The sequence below is a fragment of the Meleagris gallopavo genome, chromosome 10, assembly GCF_000146605.3.
Source record: "Meleagris gallopavo isolate NT-WF06-2002-E0010 breed Aviagen turkey brand Nicholas breeding stock chromosome 10, Turkey_5.1, whole genome shotgun sequence".
Classification (NCBI taxonomy): Eukaryota; Metazoa; Chordata; class Aves; order Galliformes; family Phasianidae; genus Meleagris; species Meleagris gallopavo.
In genome coordinates, this window is record NC_015020.2 from 3,186,781 (window position 1) to 3,204,983 (window position 18,203).

An 18,203-nucleotide genomic window follows, 5' to 3' on the forward strand; every position below is an offset into this window, starting at 1 on the left:
TAATTATGAGATTCTTGCAAACTGCTAAGGTCTCTTCTTCTTTCTCCTTTATAAATGAACAAGATATTTAATTAATTTTAAAGTTGGCACTGATTAATATCTCAATGAACAACACTGCAATCCTTCAAAATACTGTTCTATGTATTTATATTTCCTAAGTAATACTGGAACATGCTGGGAGGAAGTGAAGTAATACTGATCTCCTGCACATTATGCCAAATAAGCAGATTGTGTTTGCTTAGGAAATGCTGATAAGTAAGAACTGCTTAACAGAAAACATGTTTGAATTCACACTTACCAAATGACAATCTAAAACTATTAAGAATGAAAAAAGGAAGAACATATACATTCATTTTTTAACCATGCTGAAAAACCTTGCCTTTTCTTTATTTCACAAAAAACATGAAGTTGAGAGCAAGAGGACAGACAACGACTCGGCCTTAATTTTGAATGCTTTTATAAGAAGAAAGGTTTTGGGGCTTTTGGTCTTGCAAACTGTTTCAGAAGGGAAAAAAAAACTGCATTTCTAGCTCAATTATGAACAACTCTTCTCAGCTGAAACCTACTTTCTGTTATCAGATGTGGAATAAAAGATCATCCCCCCTGATTTTTAAGTGTTTTTTTGGGGAAAAAACTGCTGTCTTGAATTCAGGTGCCATTTTTATAGTCACTCTGTAAATCGGATTCATATCTAATATGTATTTGTACATTCCACACAGGTAGACATTTCCAGGCAAGAACAAAGCAGAGATATCACAAACATCTAAATTTGTCTGAAAATATCTTAGGAATTTCAGTGTTGAATAATACAAATGCTCTGTTGTGCAAAGAAGTAAAAATGCATACTTGAGCATAAGATTCTCCAGTTCCTGAACTGTTATCTCCAAGAGAGTAAACCTCTAGAGTACATCTCCACACGACACATTTATCTAAAGTGGCTGCACACACGTAACGATGGCTTTTGTTTTGTGATCATGGTCATTTTGAGTTTGTTTAAATACTGCAGCCCCATGCCTATACGCTAATCCCAGAACATTCTGAAACGTTTCAAAGCTTTTAGCGGGAGGAACCTCTTGCATAGGCTTTGTAGATGAAGCTGACCACAGTTCACTGGAACCAGCCAGCTCAGATAAATAAGATGAAAGCAGACATTTCCTGAAAATATCTTGAAAGCTTTCCATTAGACTGTACCAGGGGTATACAGTAAAAACAGCAAGTGCCCATGCTTATATAGCAACCAATCTTCCCACTGCTCTCTCCATTCTGTTTTGACTACTGGATGTGTATCTATTTATCTGCTTCAGTTTAACATCTTGTAAAGTACTCTGGGAGAATAAGATGGAACTTCTATTTTCTGGTTTAAATTACAAAGTAGTTACTGGTGTAACACAAAATTCTTCTTAACATTGGTATTAAATATGACAGGAAGATACAAAAATTTACAACACCTTATGGGCAAATAAATCAAAAATTTGATCTACAGATCAGTCAGCCACTCCACAACAGGCATGAATGCAAGCATTCACACAAAATTATCTGGCTGTCGAAGTGTATTCTAAGAAAGTCAATATAGTCACAAAGACAGGAGTGCCTCAGGCTAGATTTTCAATTTGATTGAATAAATCCAGCTGTTCACTAGAAAGAGGAAATGCTTCACCACTGGGATCTCCAACATTTTATAATTCTAGAAAGATAGTCAGACCACTTACTGTCAGGTACTTTACTTCAGAACAGTGAATTAGAAGTTCAAGTTTCTTTAACAGTCAATAAATTTGAGGGCATTTAAGTGCTTAGAATAATTTTTGGAAGGCCAGCAGAATACAAAGGGAGCCCAGATCTCATCTAATCACTAAAATTAGGTGTAAGATTAGGCGTTATGACTATCCTACATGCAGATTCTACAAAGATTTAATTCACAAACTCTTAATGAATAAAGGATAACATTATCATAATACAAACTATTAAGCAGTGATAAGTCTTTAGGTCAGTACAGCTGTAATGATAATATTGAATCTCCCAAAAGCACAGAAAGTGTCGTTGTACTCTGAAAGTGCACTGTGAACTTAAGCATGCCGTATGTCCCTAAGAGAAGGAAGTGGTGAGCCACAATATCAATGCACAAAGTCGGGTGCAAGTCCAGCAGTTGCTACTTTAAACAAAGTTTGCCTCCTTCCAAACAAAACAAAAATACTTGAGCTCTTAGAATTTTCTTTTCATGTATACCTTGAAATCCCATCCTCACCCTGCCTTCTTTAGTTTGTGTTCTTACACCTCATGCAGCACAGGGTATATGTAATGTGGTTGGTCTTCCTGCTGGAAAGAGGAAGTTTCAGGGTCTTGCTTATGCTACTGCACTCCTGAGCATTATGAGAAAATAGTCATTCTGTGTCGGACCAGGTCAAAACATTGGAATACATTACTGGAATAATATTAGAAATAAAATGTACTCTAGTTTTCTATCAAATATAACTCATTTATTTAGGCATGGACCGCTAGAAAGCAAAGGTAAAAAAAATACACCTTGATTCCCTGCTTCTACTGATTGCTTCCAAGACTGCCTGCTACTTGTAGAACATTTAAAAGCAATTGTAAAACAACCATTAGCTATGACAACATTTAGACCTCATCATAATGCAGCACAGACCAGCTATGTATTTTAGCTTCCGTTCAGAAGAGTCACAATTTCCTTAAATGTACGGAAGCTACTTGAAAAATTCATAAGATCTGTTTCACAAATTACCAATTCAACCATAAGAATATATAGTAAAAATGACAAAAGATTTGTTCTTATAGTTGATAAAAAATGTATGCCAAGGCATTCAAGTAAAGTTACTTTCTGTGTTCTGATTTAATGAATCATTTGAGCGGTATCTGGCTGGGTGACAGAGATGCAAGGCTCGCTGAAGCCTACTCTAATGCCTACTGGTATAGCCTTCCTTGGGACAGTAAAGCCAGAACAATGTGTCAGACTGAAGTAATATCAAAGAAAGTAAATGCAGTACTGGGGATGCTATGAGGTTGGCCCGCAACATCTCTTGACCTGTGAATATCTGTAAGTACTTCTCTGTCCTACTGGCTCCAGTGACCCAGGAAACGCAAAAGAAGAAGCAGCAGTGCGGTAATAAATGGCCTCTGAAATAAGATTTCTGCAATCTCGTAATTCAAGCTGAAAGACATACAAAGATTGCTTGATGGTTTAACCCCATTGAAAAGCAGGGCCTGACACCATGTGAAATCATCAGTGATTTCTTAGAAGATGAACTAATGTTAAATAATGTTTAATGTGAATTTCATAGAGAAATGTCTGTTTTATGCATTGCAAAGTTTATATTCTTAACTTTAAAAATGTATGTTAATTTGGAAAATATAACTTAAGGAATTTACTTGATGCATATGACTACAGCTTTTATAATTCATCCTTATGCATAGAATCTGACTGAAAAAGACTTACCTTTAGGGAAATAATTTGACTTTAATTGTGAAAATGACATTAAAACAAGAAAACAAAATTCAAATAATATTTTGCCCCACTATTAGAGAAGGGCAGAGTAGTGAATAGAAGAAACTGAAACAACCCCTTACTTCCATCCTTCTTTAAAAATATCTAAAACTTAATTAACTCTTAAAAATAACATTGTCCATTGCTAACATTTTGTCTCAAATGTTTTATTTCATTTGCATTTAAAAATATTTCTGTTGATTACTCCAGTTTTATCTGAAAATTAAATGTTCTCTTGACAGGCTAGTTAGGACAATTGTGTATGAGAATAAAAGGGTACTTACACAGATAACAGAACAATAGCAATTAGAGTCCATTCAGGCATTTTGTGAATAATATTTCTGTTTGTTAACCTGAAAAATAGCAATTAAAAAATCAATTCATAAATCAAAAAAATTCATTTCATAGTGAAAGTAGACAGATTTTAACTGCTGAATTCAAGTCAGACCTTTAAAGACTTAGTATGCCACATTACAGTGTGGCATTCACAGTCCCATGTGAGCAGTCAGCCAACTTTCTGTCTCTCTCCTCTTAGCCAGCCTCAGAGGAATTACAAAATTGCCAGTATGTATTTTTGTTCCAGAGAGAAGTAGGATGAGGAAGATAGGACAGAAGCCAATTCTTTGAATTCACAGCCTTGGCTGCTATGAAAGCTCAACTCTCCCTGACGCCCAATAGGAAATTCCAAGATCTGCATATATTCTTTCTGTAAAGATGGGCCTCCTTCTGTACTGGTTTCAGATCTGAATTTGCTGTAAAAGCTAATGTTGCACTGTAGCAAAAATACTAAATTATATATAATATATAAATATATAAATTATATATAATACTAAAGCTTGAAACAGTGATTGAGCACCTGATGGGAAGGCAGGGCCAACCCATGGGAGTTCAGCTGCATGCAATGCACCTGAGTGACCAGAAGGGGTGGAGCCAGGATCCAGTCCTTCCCAGACCTCATTTAAGAGTTGGCAGTGGAGGTAAGAGTATCTTGCTGGAGTTCCCTACCTACTGGAGGCCTTCCAGAGGTAAGTAGGTTTTTCTTCCTTTGTTTCTGAATCTACAGATGCTGCATTTGGGTTTACTCTTATTTGTTGCAGCCTGGGATTGTGCTACTCTGCTGCTATTACTATATTTCCTATCACGTTGCAGCAATATGTGCATGAACATATGGCACTTTAAGATACTGGGGATAGTCCTCTGATGATTCGTGTTAGTAAAATGGAAACCTACAATTCTAACTTAAGCAATGGGTGTCAGTGCAGATATAAGAGCAAGAAAATGAAGTGTGAATGAAGAACTACAAAGATGCTCAAGAACAGGATTGCTACATCTTATATCCACTGGTCCCTGTGACTTAATTCAGTAGTAATAGAGTTTGACTTAAACGTTAATGTGACTTAACAATTCACATATTAATTGTTTTATGGATGAATTTAGGCATGAGTGGTGCTGTTTTGTGATGAGCAATTCTATAGAAAAGCCACAGCTCAAAAAGAATGCATAGCTTTATGGGTACCCAAAAACCCTAGTAGAACTAATTTTAGTTAGACAGATGCTGCCATATAACAGAAATGCTGAAGGGTGAGCGCCTTACTATGTTTGCTTCCTTCTTCCACTCTGCTTCCCTTCTCTATAGTCTTACATAAATCAGACCCAGAATGAAGCTGTTCTGTCACTCACTGCTGGGACTGGGGAAGATGGAAGACTGCTAATAGGTCTGAAAAAAAAACCCTTTTTTCTAGAAGGAGATAATTACTAAAAATATGAATTTCACCTGTTCTATCAGAGGCTTTAGATTCTTCCTCATTAGAAGAGGAGATAGAGGACATCAACCACTGCAGAGGTAAAGCAAAAGATTTTCATACCATGTTCAAGGCTCATTTTAGGAGAAAAGACTTAAATCTGTTTTGGGCATTTCAAAGGAAGATTTAATACCTGGGAGTTTTCTATAACTGCTAGCCTAGTCATAGAAGCTTTATCACTGAATCCCTTCACCTTATCAGCTCTGATTTTATCAAAATAGTACCGACTGAGCATGATTAGGGTAGCATGACAGATGCTTGTAACACAGTCAATGGAAGCTCTAAAAAAATCAAAAACTAACTCTGCCTTTAATTCATTACTAAAACACAGCTGTGTGTAGGCATACTCTTTTTCATGATTGAGTACAATAAATCCAGCTTCAGGATCAGAACAGAACTGTGCTCAAGGGATCCCAAACTGTAATGATCTATGACGAGAAGTTAAACATTGAAGTTTCCAATACAGTCTTACTTTTCCTCCTCCAAAGGGCAGTTTTAAAATGAAATAGCTCTTAATGAATTCCATGGTTTTCTTCACTCAGTAAGGCTTTTAATTTCTTTAGGAAATTAGATAGCAAAAATACGCAAAACTCTGGAAAAGTGTTTGTACTTCCCATTGTTAAAACTCAACTTCTCTTTTCTCACTTTGGGAAAACTTACCCAATTCTTTTCAAAATCATTATAAAAAATACAGTTGTAAATAAGACTTTTATAGGATTGCTTCCCTTATTTTAGAAATGCACTCCTTTTTTCTTTAAAAAGGATAATAATGATTATAGCAGTATTATTCCATTTTCTTTCTCAAGTCTACTATCAAAGTAAGATTTTTTTTTTGGAAGCTATAATTACTAAAGTAGTATATCAACAGCCCTAGTTTTGATAAATGATGAAAGAAAAAGCAACATATAATACTACGTATATAGGAATTATCATGTCAAACTAGAACAATAGTATTGGTAAATACAAATTTTTTTTTTTAAAGATGCACATTTACCAACTACTATTAAAATAGCTAATGGCAGTAGCTGGCAGCAAAGCCAGTAACTGATAAGCTGTTTCATTTTTCTGGTTATAGAAAAAGAAACAAAACAAAGGCTGAAGGTCTTGACTCAATACCAATGACAGTGATAAACGCTAAGAAATGTCTGATGGAATCATCTTGACAGACAATTCATATGTAACATTCCAGTTAATCTGCTATGATAAAACACAATGGAAGAGACAGATCCAAAACACCTGGGAAAACTCTGTCAAATAGTGAAAGCATCTTTATTTCATTGCTCTACAAGGAGTTGTTATTGATTAGAGCACAGGAAGGTGTCATTCTTGTACACAAACTGAGAGATGCAGTTATTTGTGTCAATTAACTCTTATTCAATGTTAGTATTGATTGGCAAGGTCTCAACACTAGTCACTGCCATCAATATGCTATTTATGAAGGAGGCAGTCATAAGATGCAGATACCAGCAGGATATGCCAGTATGAATTTGCTGATGTGCTACTGTCACTGGACTGGATGAAGTGAGGCTTCCACAACCTTTCATTACAACACCTGTCCTGAAGCACTTGTGCAACTGAAAAAGAAAACATTTTAGGCTGATCAGACTAAAGCTAGCAACCTACAGGTGTGAAGCCTTAAGTAATATGGAACAGTGGAAGGGCCGTCACTTTCAAGAACAAGCTGTGTGTCAACACAAAGGCCTCTAAAGAGTAAAGCTTTCAGGAAACAGGAAAGTGCAAGTCCTTGCAAAAACGGTTCATTAATTCTTTGTCTTGCCTTTGGCCATAACTGGTACTTCAGAACAAGTCATGAAAGACAGGAAAAAAGGTTACCAGATTTGTCTCTCACACATTATGGAAATGTTTAAACACAGCAAAAGTTTTAGGATGTGATTTTTGAGCAGATAAATATTTTCTGTTAAAGAGTTTGGTTAAACTTTCTCACACCTACCTAAAGAAAGAATATGCGGCTTTTTGGAAGTGAGTGTCTCTACTTACACCCTAAGAATGGATAGGTAAGCCATGAATGCTGGATGGGTTTCTGAGTTGCCCGTGAGTATTGCGGTTCATGCCAGCATAGCTTGCAGGAAGGATGTGCTATGGCTGGACTAACATCTTCCCTCAGCCATTAGATAAAAGGACCAACAAAGCTCCCAGAAAGAAGCTCAGAGGGAGTAGATGCATCACAGTGACAGAAATTGACAGGTAAAGGAATAAAGAGTAAGATGCAGGCAAATTCCATTGCAAACCACCTCCCAGTAACTGACTGGAGCTCAGCCTCTTACTAGTGGTTTACTACCATTAGCAAATGCTGGCCTGAACTGTAACCAATGCCTGCCATGGAAGCAAATTTAAATACTTCCATATGAGCCCTGTGCTAGAACTTGAACAGAACATCAATACTCTTGAATTCAAGGAAAGAAGCTCTCAGTGCTGCAGGTGCTCACCACCTCAGCATCTTCTGATTTCTAGGAAACAATTTGATATAGGAAAACATTCCAACATGAATAGCAGATAGATAAGACAAAGCTGTAATAGAAAAATTGTGAACACATTTAAGAAACAGCAATATCACATTTATTTTGAGAATCTGTAAATGACAAGTGCCATAAAATTAACTGAAATATATGCAACCTTAAGGTACAGCAGAAATCCTCTTTTCAGTGTGCAATACTGAACTTCAAAAATAGAATCATACATTCACAAACAATAATTTAGCCTCAGTTTCTATATAAATAGCGAATTTTGTCTTCATCTTTAAAAAAAAATGCCCTTACACACTCTAGAGAATATTTGACATCTCAGTTTTCGTAACAAAAGCTTACAGGCGCTGTGGGACTTTGTTTGGGAAGAGCTTTAAGCATTCTAAAATGTCTCTTGAGATGCCTCTGTGCATTTCCCAGCAGTGGTGATTGAATAATATGTTGCCCAAAGGAGGCTGAACTGCAAGTGTTCCTTTAAAAACCAATGGAGCTGAAAATTGTTGTTGCTTAGTTCACAACATGCTCTTTTACCCTTCTTCAGCTAAGCTCTACTACTGCGATGTACTTTACTTCCTTCCTTCTTCAGCAAGTTCTTCAGCCTGAAATATTTCTAGTAAGAAAAGTAAGGAAGTTCAGTAGCAGTGCTGCCTCTGTAGTCATCAAGCATTTTAACCATATTAACAGAGGAAGTAACATATAAATTTCTAAACCCTGCAAACATAAAGCACAGGTTATAATTTACCCCAGGGCCCCTGCAAAAGCAATCAACTTATGAGTCAGAGAACTCAAATTGATTAAATTTAAATATGGCACTAGAGATTCAAACCTGTGCCTTCTTCCAGAGAGCTTGCTTTTCTGTGTCAGACAGTTTTATACCAGAAACACAAGGAGAAAGGGCTTAAATGTTTTTCTTACTTCTCTATTTCCAGTATCTTCATTTTACTTTACTTTCAGCAACACTAACAAGTCCAGCTGTTGCGAGATGCATGCAAAACAGTAATAAGTTCTTGTGTAGCACTCACAATTGTTTTCAACAACTCCTTTCCCAAAATGCTTTATTTCCAAGCAATTTATCTTTGCCTTTATGTTTTTAAAAGGCTACTTTGCCCTCCTACAGCAAAGCTCCTTTGCAGCAAACTGCTTTTGAAACCTGATATTCAAGCCATGTATCTTTGAATAGCAAAAATAATTTAAAATATAAGTTCTGCTTTTGAGGTTTTTCAGCTAAAGTGACCACTAAGCATTTATACCACAGAGCAATGGAAATGCATTTTTAAGATACAAAGATTTAATTCGAAGAGCAGATGTATACACATTATATAGATGCTATTTCAGTATAACAAAAAATATCTTCTGTGATTGCAACGTTGTTAAAATCTTAATAACAGTTAAATGACTGCAGTTGCAGAATGAGGTCCACACACAAAAATTCTTATATTTAAAAAAGATCATGCACAGAATCAGCAAAAAGAAAAATGTATCTTTCATAGTTTAAAAAAAAATCTGGCATCCATGTTTCAGCATTTCTCTGGCTATCGGACAAATCATAAGGAAACAGGAAGAGTTGGGTTTCTATTCACTAAAGACTAGATTTCTTGTGTCAAATGCTGCAAGAATGAGCTTTGGTAAATCTACATGTAAACATTATGCATGATAGGTCGTGGAGAAGAAACTGTTTCAAGAGTAACAGCCTACACAGTTAGCAGCTCTTGTTGCTCCTTTCCTAACAATGTGTCAAGATGCACAGTGTAGTCTAGGTCCAAGACATGAGAGGTGGCTCCCCCAAAAAGAACATTTTTGAGAAGTTACCACCATTCTAATATCCCTCTTCCTTTAGTCCCAGTGTTTTTAACTATCCTCTTCAGCGCTTCTGTGACTACCTGTGGTGAAGGAACATACCCTAGACCTACTTCCCCTTGAAATTAGAAGCAAGAAAGGTCAAGCTGGACCTTCTTTCAATTTTAATGTTAGTAGTAATAATTGTTAATTATATTAAATCCTGTTAGCCCAGCTACAGGGAGCCAGAGCAAAAGAAAGTGACAGATGTCAGAAACTCACGCTTAATAGGAGGTGATGAGGTAGCAGAACCTTTAAAAGACTCACCAGCATCCTCCAGAGACCACTGGCCTAGTTTTTAAAAATCTACTCCTGGTGACCTAGCCACTGTCAGGAGCAAGGAAGGGGTTGACTTGTTAGTCCACAGGGAATGTGACATTTCCTACATGAACACACAGCCTCTCTGTGCCCAAATCACAAATACAAATCATGGGACGTTTAATCAGTCAAGAATTGCTAAATAAAGACTAATACTTACCGGAAAGTTTTGACAAGATTTTTTAGCTCTGTGTAAACATCCCCTAGTGTAATCTGAAGAGGGCCCAAAACTGCAGGTAATCTAGAAGGCAAGAAACACTGGTTAATGTTTTTGTCTCTTAATTTCTCCTCTAATAAGGCTTCCATCAGAGCTCATTAAAGGTAATGAAAAGGGAAAAAAGTTTTTGTGCAATAGATTTAGCATATAGTTTACATTTCAGATTACTTTCAGTGCTTTTTGGGCAATATCTTCACTTTTACAACATTTTGATTATAAAAATAAGAAGCTCCAATTTAGTGTAAATGTGAAGTAGAAATTGGATATCATTTTACATAAATTTTTTATTAAATTCCATGTCAGTTCAGACATAACATTCTTATGAGAAAAACAAATCTTCTTCATTTTAAGTACTGGAATTTCAGGCTTCATAAATGCTTTAAAAGTTTATATTTGTTAAAAAATAACAGTGCAAAAGGAAAATTGCATGCCTAACTCTCATTCACACAAAGAATATATCTGCTTATCTTAGACTTACATATGATAAAGAAGGATGCAACAGAAATAACACTCCATTGCAAGTCTGATTATTGGAACAAAGATGTTAGCAGGGCAATCGGAAAATTTCAGTAACAGATTGCTTTCCTGCTTGAATGTATAAAACTTCATAGAGGACACTGCAAACTGCACATACTGCTTAACAAGTTCTTGGTATCCCCAAATGCTGGCAATAACATCTATTGCTTTTCACATATTAGATGTAGATTTAAGCTAAAACTTCTGCCTCTATTTGCTTGTTTAATGGTTAACAACTTCTTGCATTTGAATATCCAATTATTTACACTTACATATATGTAAGGGTAGTGTGCTGATACTGTTGGAATAGTCAATATTTCGAGTTGTCTTTATATCATTTCATCTTTTACTAGAACTGTGTATTCCCACCAACTTCATCTGAACCAAAAAATCAATTAGAACTACAGTTGAAATTACAGGTAGTATATACATAGAGTGCACATGGCTATATACTGTTAATATTAACATATATGTATTTATTGCTGATTTTCAGTTGCTATTTTACATCCCTCAGAACCTGCTTTTAAAGAACTTAATTTAGATGCTTCAGATGTTTCCAGGAATCTGAGGGAAAGGAGGATGATAACGTGCTTTCTGGATTTTTTGGAAGCACATTTTCATTTTAAGTTCCATATGTTATAGCAACATTTAGATCAAGAAAACATAGATACTTTCAGCGTAGTGGCACAGCTGATTTCTAACAACTACTGACGAGCAGGAACATGCTGTCCTGCCAGCCTTGAATGCTACAACTTGTCATCTACAAGCTTTGGTGCATATAACAACAGACAAGTTTATCTTAGAGACTATCTTAGTAGCAAGATTCTGACACTTATCTCAACAGGTTGTGCAAACTGATATCTGCTGCTCCATCATTGCATGATGGTGTCAAAAATAATTTCTTCAGAGCAGTACCGGTTATGAATAATGCCACCCAAAAAAAGGTGAAGAATGTCCTTGCACAGTGTGTTCATTACATAAAATGATGATGAAAGATCACCAATGTCAGCTTGATGATTACTGAAGTAAGGAATACTTACACTTTTCTCAGTTTTTCGAGGACAATTCGCTTCCTAATCTGCATTTGTGCATTTGAATCAACAAGTGGGAACGTGAGGTCTTGCTGTTGATCGTTCTGTATTACAATATTAAAACCTTTAATTACAACCTAATATTTAATTGCAGTCAGTGCATCAGAATAGTCACAGCTTATTAACAGGTGTTTAAACGTAGGAAAGTTCTCATCTCTGAACAGAAAAAAACAACCAGTAATGTCTTAATGGACAGAACTCTGGTTAATTTCACCCAACACAGTTTGCAGCTAACCTCCTTTTCCCCTTTCCTTGCAAAGCTGTCTGCTAGGTACTTTAATTCAACTAATGGTAAAGTTATTCAAAAATTAAATGTCTAAACTTTTTTACAAAAAGCAATGTAACAGCTTTATTTTAAAAGAAGCAGTATTATGAAAGTTACACCCTCTTATGCTCATAATACACTTGACCTTTAAAAGCAAAAGCAATTTCACATGCTTGTACAAACTGTACAGCCTACCTAGGATAGTTAATGTACTGTTTTACTATAATGACAAGAAGACCTGGTTGCTGTCAGATGGTCTGCCTAGCCTGATAAAAATTCAGACCACTTTATATTTCTTCAGTTTTGCAAATCCTCCAGACTCTTTTTTTCCCCCCAAATTGTCTATGTTGCAGCAACATATCCAAATAAATCAGCAGACACCAGCTCAGAGAACTTTAACTATAAGTAATGCCAGAGATCTAGTCTTACTCAAAAGAAATAAATCTAATCTCAAGTACTCTGAATTAAAGGCAAAAAAAAAAGTTAATATACCTTTTATATAATGAATAAAAGGTGGAAGAAAAAAAATCCAGTTCCTCTTTCACCCAAGACCTACTCTGACTAAGGGGTTTGTCTCTTCTAAGTAAACCTTATTTTCCCTGCAAGGCAGCAGTTCTACAGAAAGCCTTTGTTATAAAAGTCCTATCTCTCCAGCTCGCAGAAATCACCAGTTTTTCTTGCGAGTAAGCTATTCTCACACAAGATTCTTCAACAGCTTAGTCTCATTGCAATTATGCAATGCTACAGGTGCAGAGTTGTAGAGATGATGAAAAGGATGGGCCTGGGAAGTAGTGACAGTAGTTGTACTTCATCTTTCTACTAAGATTACAGTAGCAATAGTTCTACCTATTCTCATTTGCTACAAAAACTATATAGGGCCCATATAGATCTTAACTTCGTTCCTATTCCCATTGCCAGTACTTCCCTCTTGTTTCAGTCCATGTTCAAATTGTGCTCAAGCAACCAAGTCATCTTTCATGTTTGAAAAACTGCAAGGAACCTACCAGAACTGAATGCTTCCCAAACAGTCAAATTCCTTCTTATCAACTTAAAATAATTTTCATCAATCTTAAGGGATTGTTTTGAATCTATCCAACTTTCCTATTAGTATTTTACATTAATAGCTTGATGTTACCATGGCCATATCCACTTATGAAGGCACCAACAAAGAGCTTGTAATGCCTGCCTAGAAGCAGGATTTAAACAGCCCAGACACTATTCCATTAGGCACTTACTTTGTCTGTACTTGAATGTTCATCTGTTTGTGTATGTGCTAACTCCTCTTCAGCCAAGATGTACTTTCCTTTATAGAATTCTCTTACTCGGAGTTGTAGGAACTCTGTTTCTTCTTTTAACTTTTCATAACTAGGCACAGGCTTAGCTGTTTCACCTGAGCCCATAAAAGGTAAGGAATAGTTCAGACTGTTTTCAGACTTCCCTACAGCAGCATTGTTAAGATCTTCGGGTGTATCTAAGTCATCCTCGTTGAGTTCTTCATTTTCTTGGTTGGCAGATGGTAGGCATTCTGACCATAAAGTATAGTTTGGACCATACAAAAATTTTAAGGTTTCCTCAGTTCTCCATTCTGTAAGTGTTTGCTTAAGCAGTTCTAATAAACTGCATTTGGTAGCCGAGGAAGGAACTGAGTCCCTTATTTCAATTTTTTCATGTTGTTTTGAGTTAGCTAGTGTTTTAAGGTATTCTGCTCCTTTTTTGCTCACGCTTAGGAAGACTACCTGTGAATTGCTACAGGTACTTTCACAGTTCTCAGAAGCATTTGATTTTCCTGGAGTAGTACTTTTTGAGGGCATTGCAGTTATTTTCTCTTGAACAGTGCAAGCATGCATTTCTTCCTGAGCATTTAATTTACAATTAGAGAGTTGTTCAGTGATTTCTACCACATTTGAGCCTTCAGATTTAGAGCTGGAATAAACTTTCTGAATGTGCTTCTTTTTGAGGATGTTGTTTCTGTGCAGTTGCTGTGCAAGACTGGCTGAACTTGACTGACTTCCTGGTAGAACGGAAGAAACAAATTCCTGTTCGGTTTCACTACTGCTATCGCTGGCTGTGCCATAAGAAGCAGATTCACATGGATTCGAAGATACCCTAGGATTTTCAATGTCAGAAGTTTTAACTACTTCATCACATAGTTTCACCTCTTCTCCAGATTGACCACTGTAACAGAAAACACAAGTCACCAACAAAATAAGAAATGGATGTTACGTGAAATTGGAAAATTATTATAAGTAGGAAAAATGGAACCTTGTTTGTCTGTAGTAGATGTGTAATTTTTGCCCTAGAAATTACATTTAAACTCGTTCTAATGTTTTGCAATTAAGATAGCAAGTTTAAATGCTGTTTAGAGAAATCAGTTCCCAAATGCTTATTGGCAGTTAGAACAGTAAACAAGTTGTTATTAAAGACAACAGACTTAAGTTCCAGTTTAGTATGAAGAATTTTAAAGTACTTCCAGTTTTAAAAAGAAAATCAGTATCTCAGTATACATACGAATGTTGTACCTGAAAATCAGTAGGCCAGTAGAGCTTGTTTTTGGCACATATAAGTTTGCCATCTAATGGCTGGATGTTCCAAAAGAAAACAAAGTCATAATACACAGCAAGGTACAGAGAGATGACACAGTAACATTACTTCAATTGAGCTGATACTGATGTTTTAGAATAGGAAGTACAGAAGTTTTCATCACCTATAATTGGTACCACTTTCTTTATAAAGAATAGATGGTATAAATATTTAAAGTACAAACAGTGTTATTTGTTTCAGATTTCAGCAGGCTCAATTATGACACATATGCCATGAGCAGCTGTACACTAAATCATACAAGTCAAACATGCTAGTGTAGAATCACAAAGGAAAAGAAATAAGACAAATAATCCTTTGTTTAATAAGGTCTCTTCAAAGATTTGCCTTTTACCTAATATAATGTTAACATTTCTAACTATAAATGCATATAACAGATTACTGTTTAATGTACCTCTGTCCCTTCTTCAGCAGCTCTATGTCTGATGGTCTGCAAAAAAATACAAGGAATGAAGACTTCTTATTCTGCTAAATCAGTGCTCTTGAAATACACAAAAGAAAATACATAGTTGAGGATGGAAAGAACCTCTAATGATCTCTTAGTCCAACATCCTTTGTTCAAAGCAGGATTAGCTGGAGCAGGTTCATACATACGCATTCACTGAGCAAAATTTGTGTAGGCCTGTAGCATGATACATTCAACAACAACTAATCAAGTAATAGAAATGTTAGTCAGAAAGGACCTCTGGAGGTTTAATCTGACCTCCTGAGACAGTGAGATTGTCACTAGCAGCAGATTAAGTCAGTCACATCTTATGTAAGTTTAAATCTTGAAAATCTTGAGGACTGAGGTTTCAGAACCTTTCTGTGTACACTGATTTGTTCCACCACTCTCTTAGAGCATACCTTTTCCCTCAATGTGAATGTAAACAACTGATATAATAATTTATGGCCAACATTCCTTGTTAAGTTTTCTGATAATAACCAAGACCAAGTTTAGGTCTGTAATCTATTTAATTTTTTTCAAAAAGTTGTAGACTGTTTTCAGATCATCCCTTGGTTTCCTCTTCATCAAACTAAACGTGATCAGATCCTCATAAGTCACAAGGTCCCTATAGGAAAAACAATCCTGAGTAGTTTGCAGGAGAAATGCTCCAAATTGATACCGGAAATAGGAATATTCACTATATTTTCATTTGAAATTGTTTAAAAAATAGGCTAGTAAGTTACAGTGATCCAAGATAATGGAGTCCAACGGTTTCTGGAAACACTAAGAACTCTTACTGAACAGATTCTGAAGGATTTCTTTCCAGATTTCTAGCTGCTGTTCTGCTTCATTTCAGTTACAAGGTAGCATCACAATGCTAATTACTTTATTCAGCACTGAATATTGAAATCCATACCTGCCTTACAAGTGACAGAGAACCTTTTAAGCATGCTCTGAATATAAGTCAATGAAATAACTCCTTAAACTCAGTGTTATTATATAATAAAAAATAAACACAACAGATTTAAAAGGATGACAGCTGCACTTTTCATATAAATGAACCGAGTCTGGAAAGTAAAGGTGATAAGATAGTGATTTAAACTACTAACACCAAATAATTACTCTTTTAAGTTTCAGATGGAGGTTTTTAGCCTTCTTATGCAAACAGATATTACTAGCCATGCACTGCTTGTTGTTTGTGTTTGTTGGTTTGTTTTGGAAAATATACCCACCCTGGCATAAATAGTTAACTATGTCAAACATATCAGAACTCTGCTCTTTATGTTAACAAAGAGATATTAAAAATAGTTTCTTTGGAGAGAGCAAAACAATACCATGAAAACACTGGTAAGTTTAACTGTTTTACAGTTTTACCTAATTCTTCAGGCTTTTCTAAGCCTCTTCTCTCACTGAGCCATATTTCATGCAACTCATCCCACTGTGAAACTGAGCTCACACATAATTTCAGGTTGTTTATTCTGTTGAAAGCAAGGGTGCTTGCTTGGACAATGAAAATTGAATAAATGAGCTGAACCTTCTCTGGGCAAGTATTTACTGTTGAGCAGTGACACCCAGTGGCTTGATTCACTATTTGCACACCTATGTTAACTTTTAATATATTAAAGCATGGACTAAGTTTCCAAAATGTGTGTTGCAGCAATAACAGAAAATAGGCAATCTGAAATGACAGTTATGCAGGATAAGGAACTTCTTCATTTTACAGACTTTCAGTCTAACCTTAAGCCCAATGCAAGTACTCTGTTAAAATGAGAAAATCTCTTGTAACAGAGAAAAATGAATTATTCCTTTATCTTACATGGCTTGTAAAAATCCACTCACAGTAAATACATTTTAAAATTAATAGGAGTTTATTATTATTTATGACTAGTCTGCCCTCTAAACTAACACAGTCAAGTCTGAGTAGTCCTTACTAGAACCAGGCCATGTCAATTACAGTAATCCATATGGCAACAACACTTAACATGAACACCATGCTAAGTTAACACGTTAACGTTACTTGTTCTCTGCTTCTGAGCACTTGGATGTGTTGCAACTAATTAATTAACGTTGCAGCTTGGACAGAGAAAACTATATCCTTGAAATGAGCTACAACTATATAAGGTCACACTTACGTTTCTTCTTCTCGCATCCATACTGGACTCTTGGAAATTTGAGCTTCAAAATATTTAGATGCTTTATAGCAGAAGTTGCTACAGAAGCACTGGAAATGCAGTATGGAAAATATGATTGAAGACATCATTAGAAATAATGGTAACTTTAAAGAAAACACCAAAACACTCAAGAGCAATCCTGAATCTTGTAAAATGTCCATACAGATTAAAAGATGTGCAATAATACTCAGGTGTTTAACACTGTAAATTCTGGTCTGCAACAAAACTATTTTTTGTAGTTTTCAATATGACTCCTGAAATTTTGCAGCATCCTAAAAAATAAAAAAATAAAAAGAATTATCTTGCACAATTGTGTCGGATGAGAAGACAGAACATCCCAGCACTTCTCAGACTCAAGCTTGGTAGCTTGGAGATGGAAATACACTACTCAGGAACTTCGTAATCTAATAGTTTATGAAAATGATTTTCATGAGATCCAAATGCTTTGGTTCTGATTCAACCCACTATATGAATGCTGTTACAAAATGCATTTGTAATGTGGAGACAATATTAAATACACTTAAAAAACAGCTTGTTACCATACCTTTCTTTCAGTAATATCATAAACTCTGTTAGTTTTTGTTGAAATCCTGTACTTCTGTTTTGGCACCTAAAATGATATGCTTTCATCAGCAAGACTGTCACATTGTTACATAAATCTTTCCTCCTAATCCACATTTTCAGTACGTGTAATACACGCACTTAATTGAATTACATACTCCAACAACCTTTTCTCTCAACTCTCTTGGTATTTTATCTCCTTAGACATAAGAACTGCAATTTCTCATTATTTACATCTTAGTAGACAACTTCAGGTCTACAAGAAAGCCTTGTGAGTGAGTGAATCAATTGAGCTGCCGTAGGAGAAACCTGATTCATGTGTGACTCCACCACTATTCAGAGAAATCCAGAGGGGAGCTTATTATCAAACACAATGGTTTCCAAGTTCTGTTGGGACGTGTGAAGTCCAAAACAGTACT

General features: G+C 35.8%; 1 protein-coding gene across 1 annotated transcript; it reads right to left on the bottom strand.

Annotated features, from left to right (window-relative positions):
* Positions 1–1,724: 1,724 nt before the first annotated feature.
* Positions 1,725–18,169, bottom strand: RPAP2 (RNA polymerase II associated protein 2). Its single transcript, XM_031554758.1, has 8 exons — positions 17,768–18,169; positions 17,185–17,273; positions 15,020–15,055; positions 13,263–14,202; positions 11,712–11,806; positions 10,099–10,179; positions 3,784–3,852; positions 1,725–3,166 (listed from the first exon to the last, which is right to left on the bottom strand). Exons 2-8 carry the CDS (start codon positions 17,199–17,201, stop codon positions 3,070–3,072), a joined length of 1,335 nt encoding a protein of 444 aa, XP_031410618.1. The 5' UTR covers positions 17,202–17,273; positions 17,768–18,169; the 3' UTR covers positions 1,725–3,069.
* Positions 18,170–18,203: the final 34 nt, after the last annotated feature.

Bases quoted from the DNA above. Each gene is read 5' to 3' on its own strand.
- RPAP2 (XM_031554758.1), bottom strand. The intron at 14,203-15,019 runs GTACATTAAACA...TTTCTGTTACAG, and splicing joins CTGCTGAAGAAGGGACAGAG to TGGTCAATCTGGAGAAGAGG. The intron at 10,180-11,711 runs GTAAGTATTCCT...CTTGCCTTCTAG, and splicing joins CTCGAAAAACTGAGAAAAGT to ATTACCTGCAGTTTTGGGCC.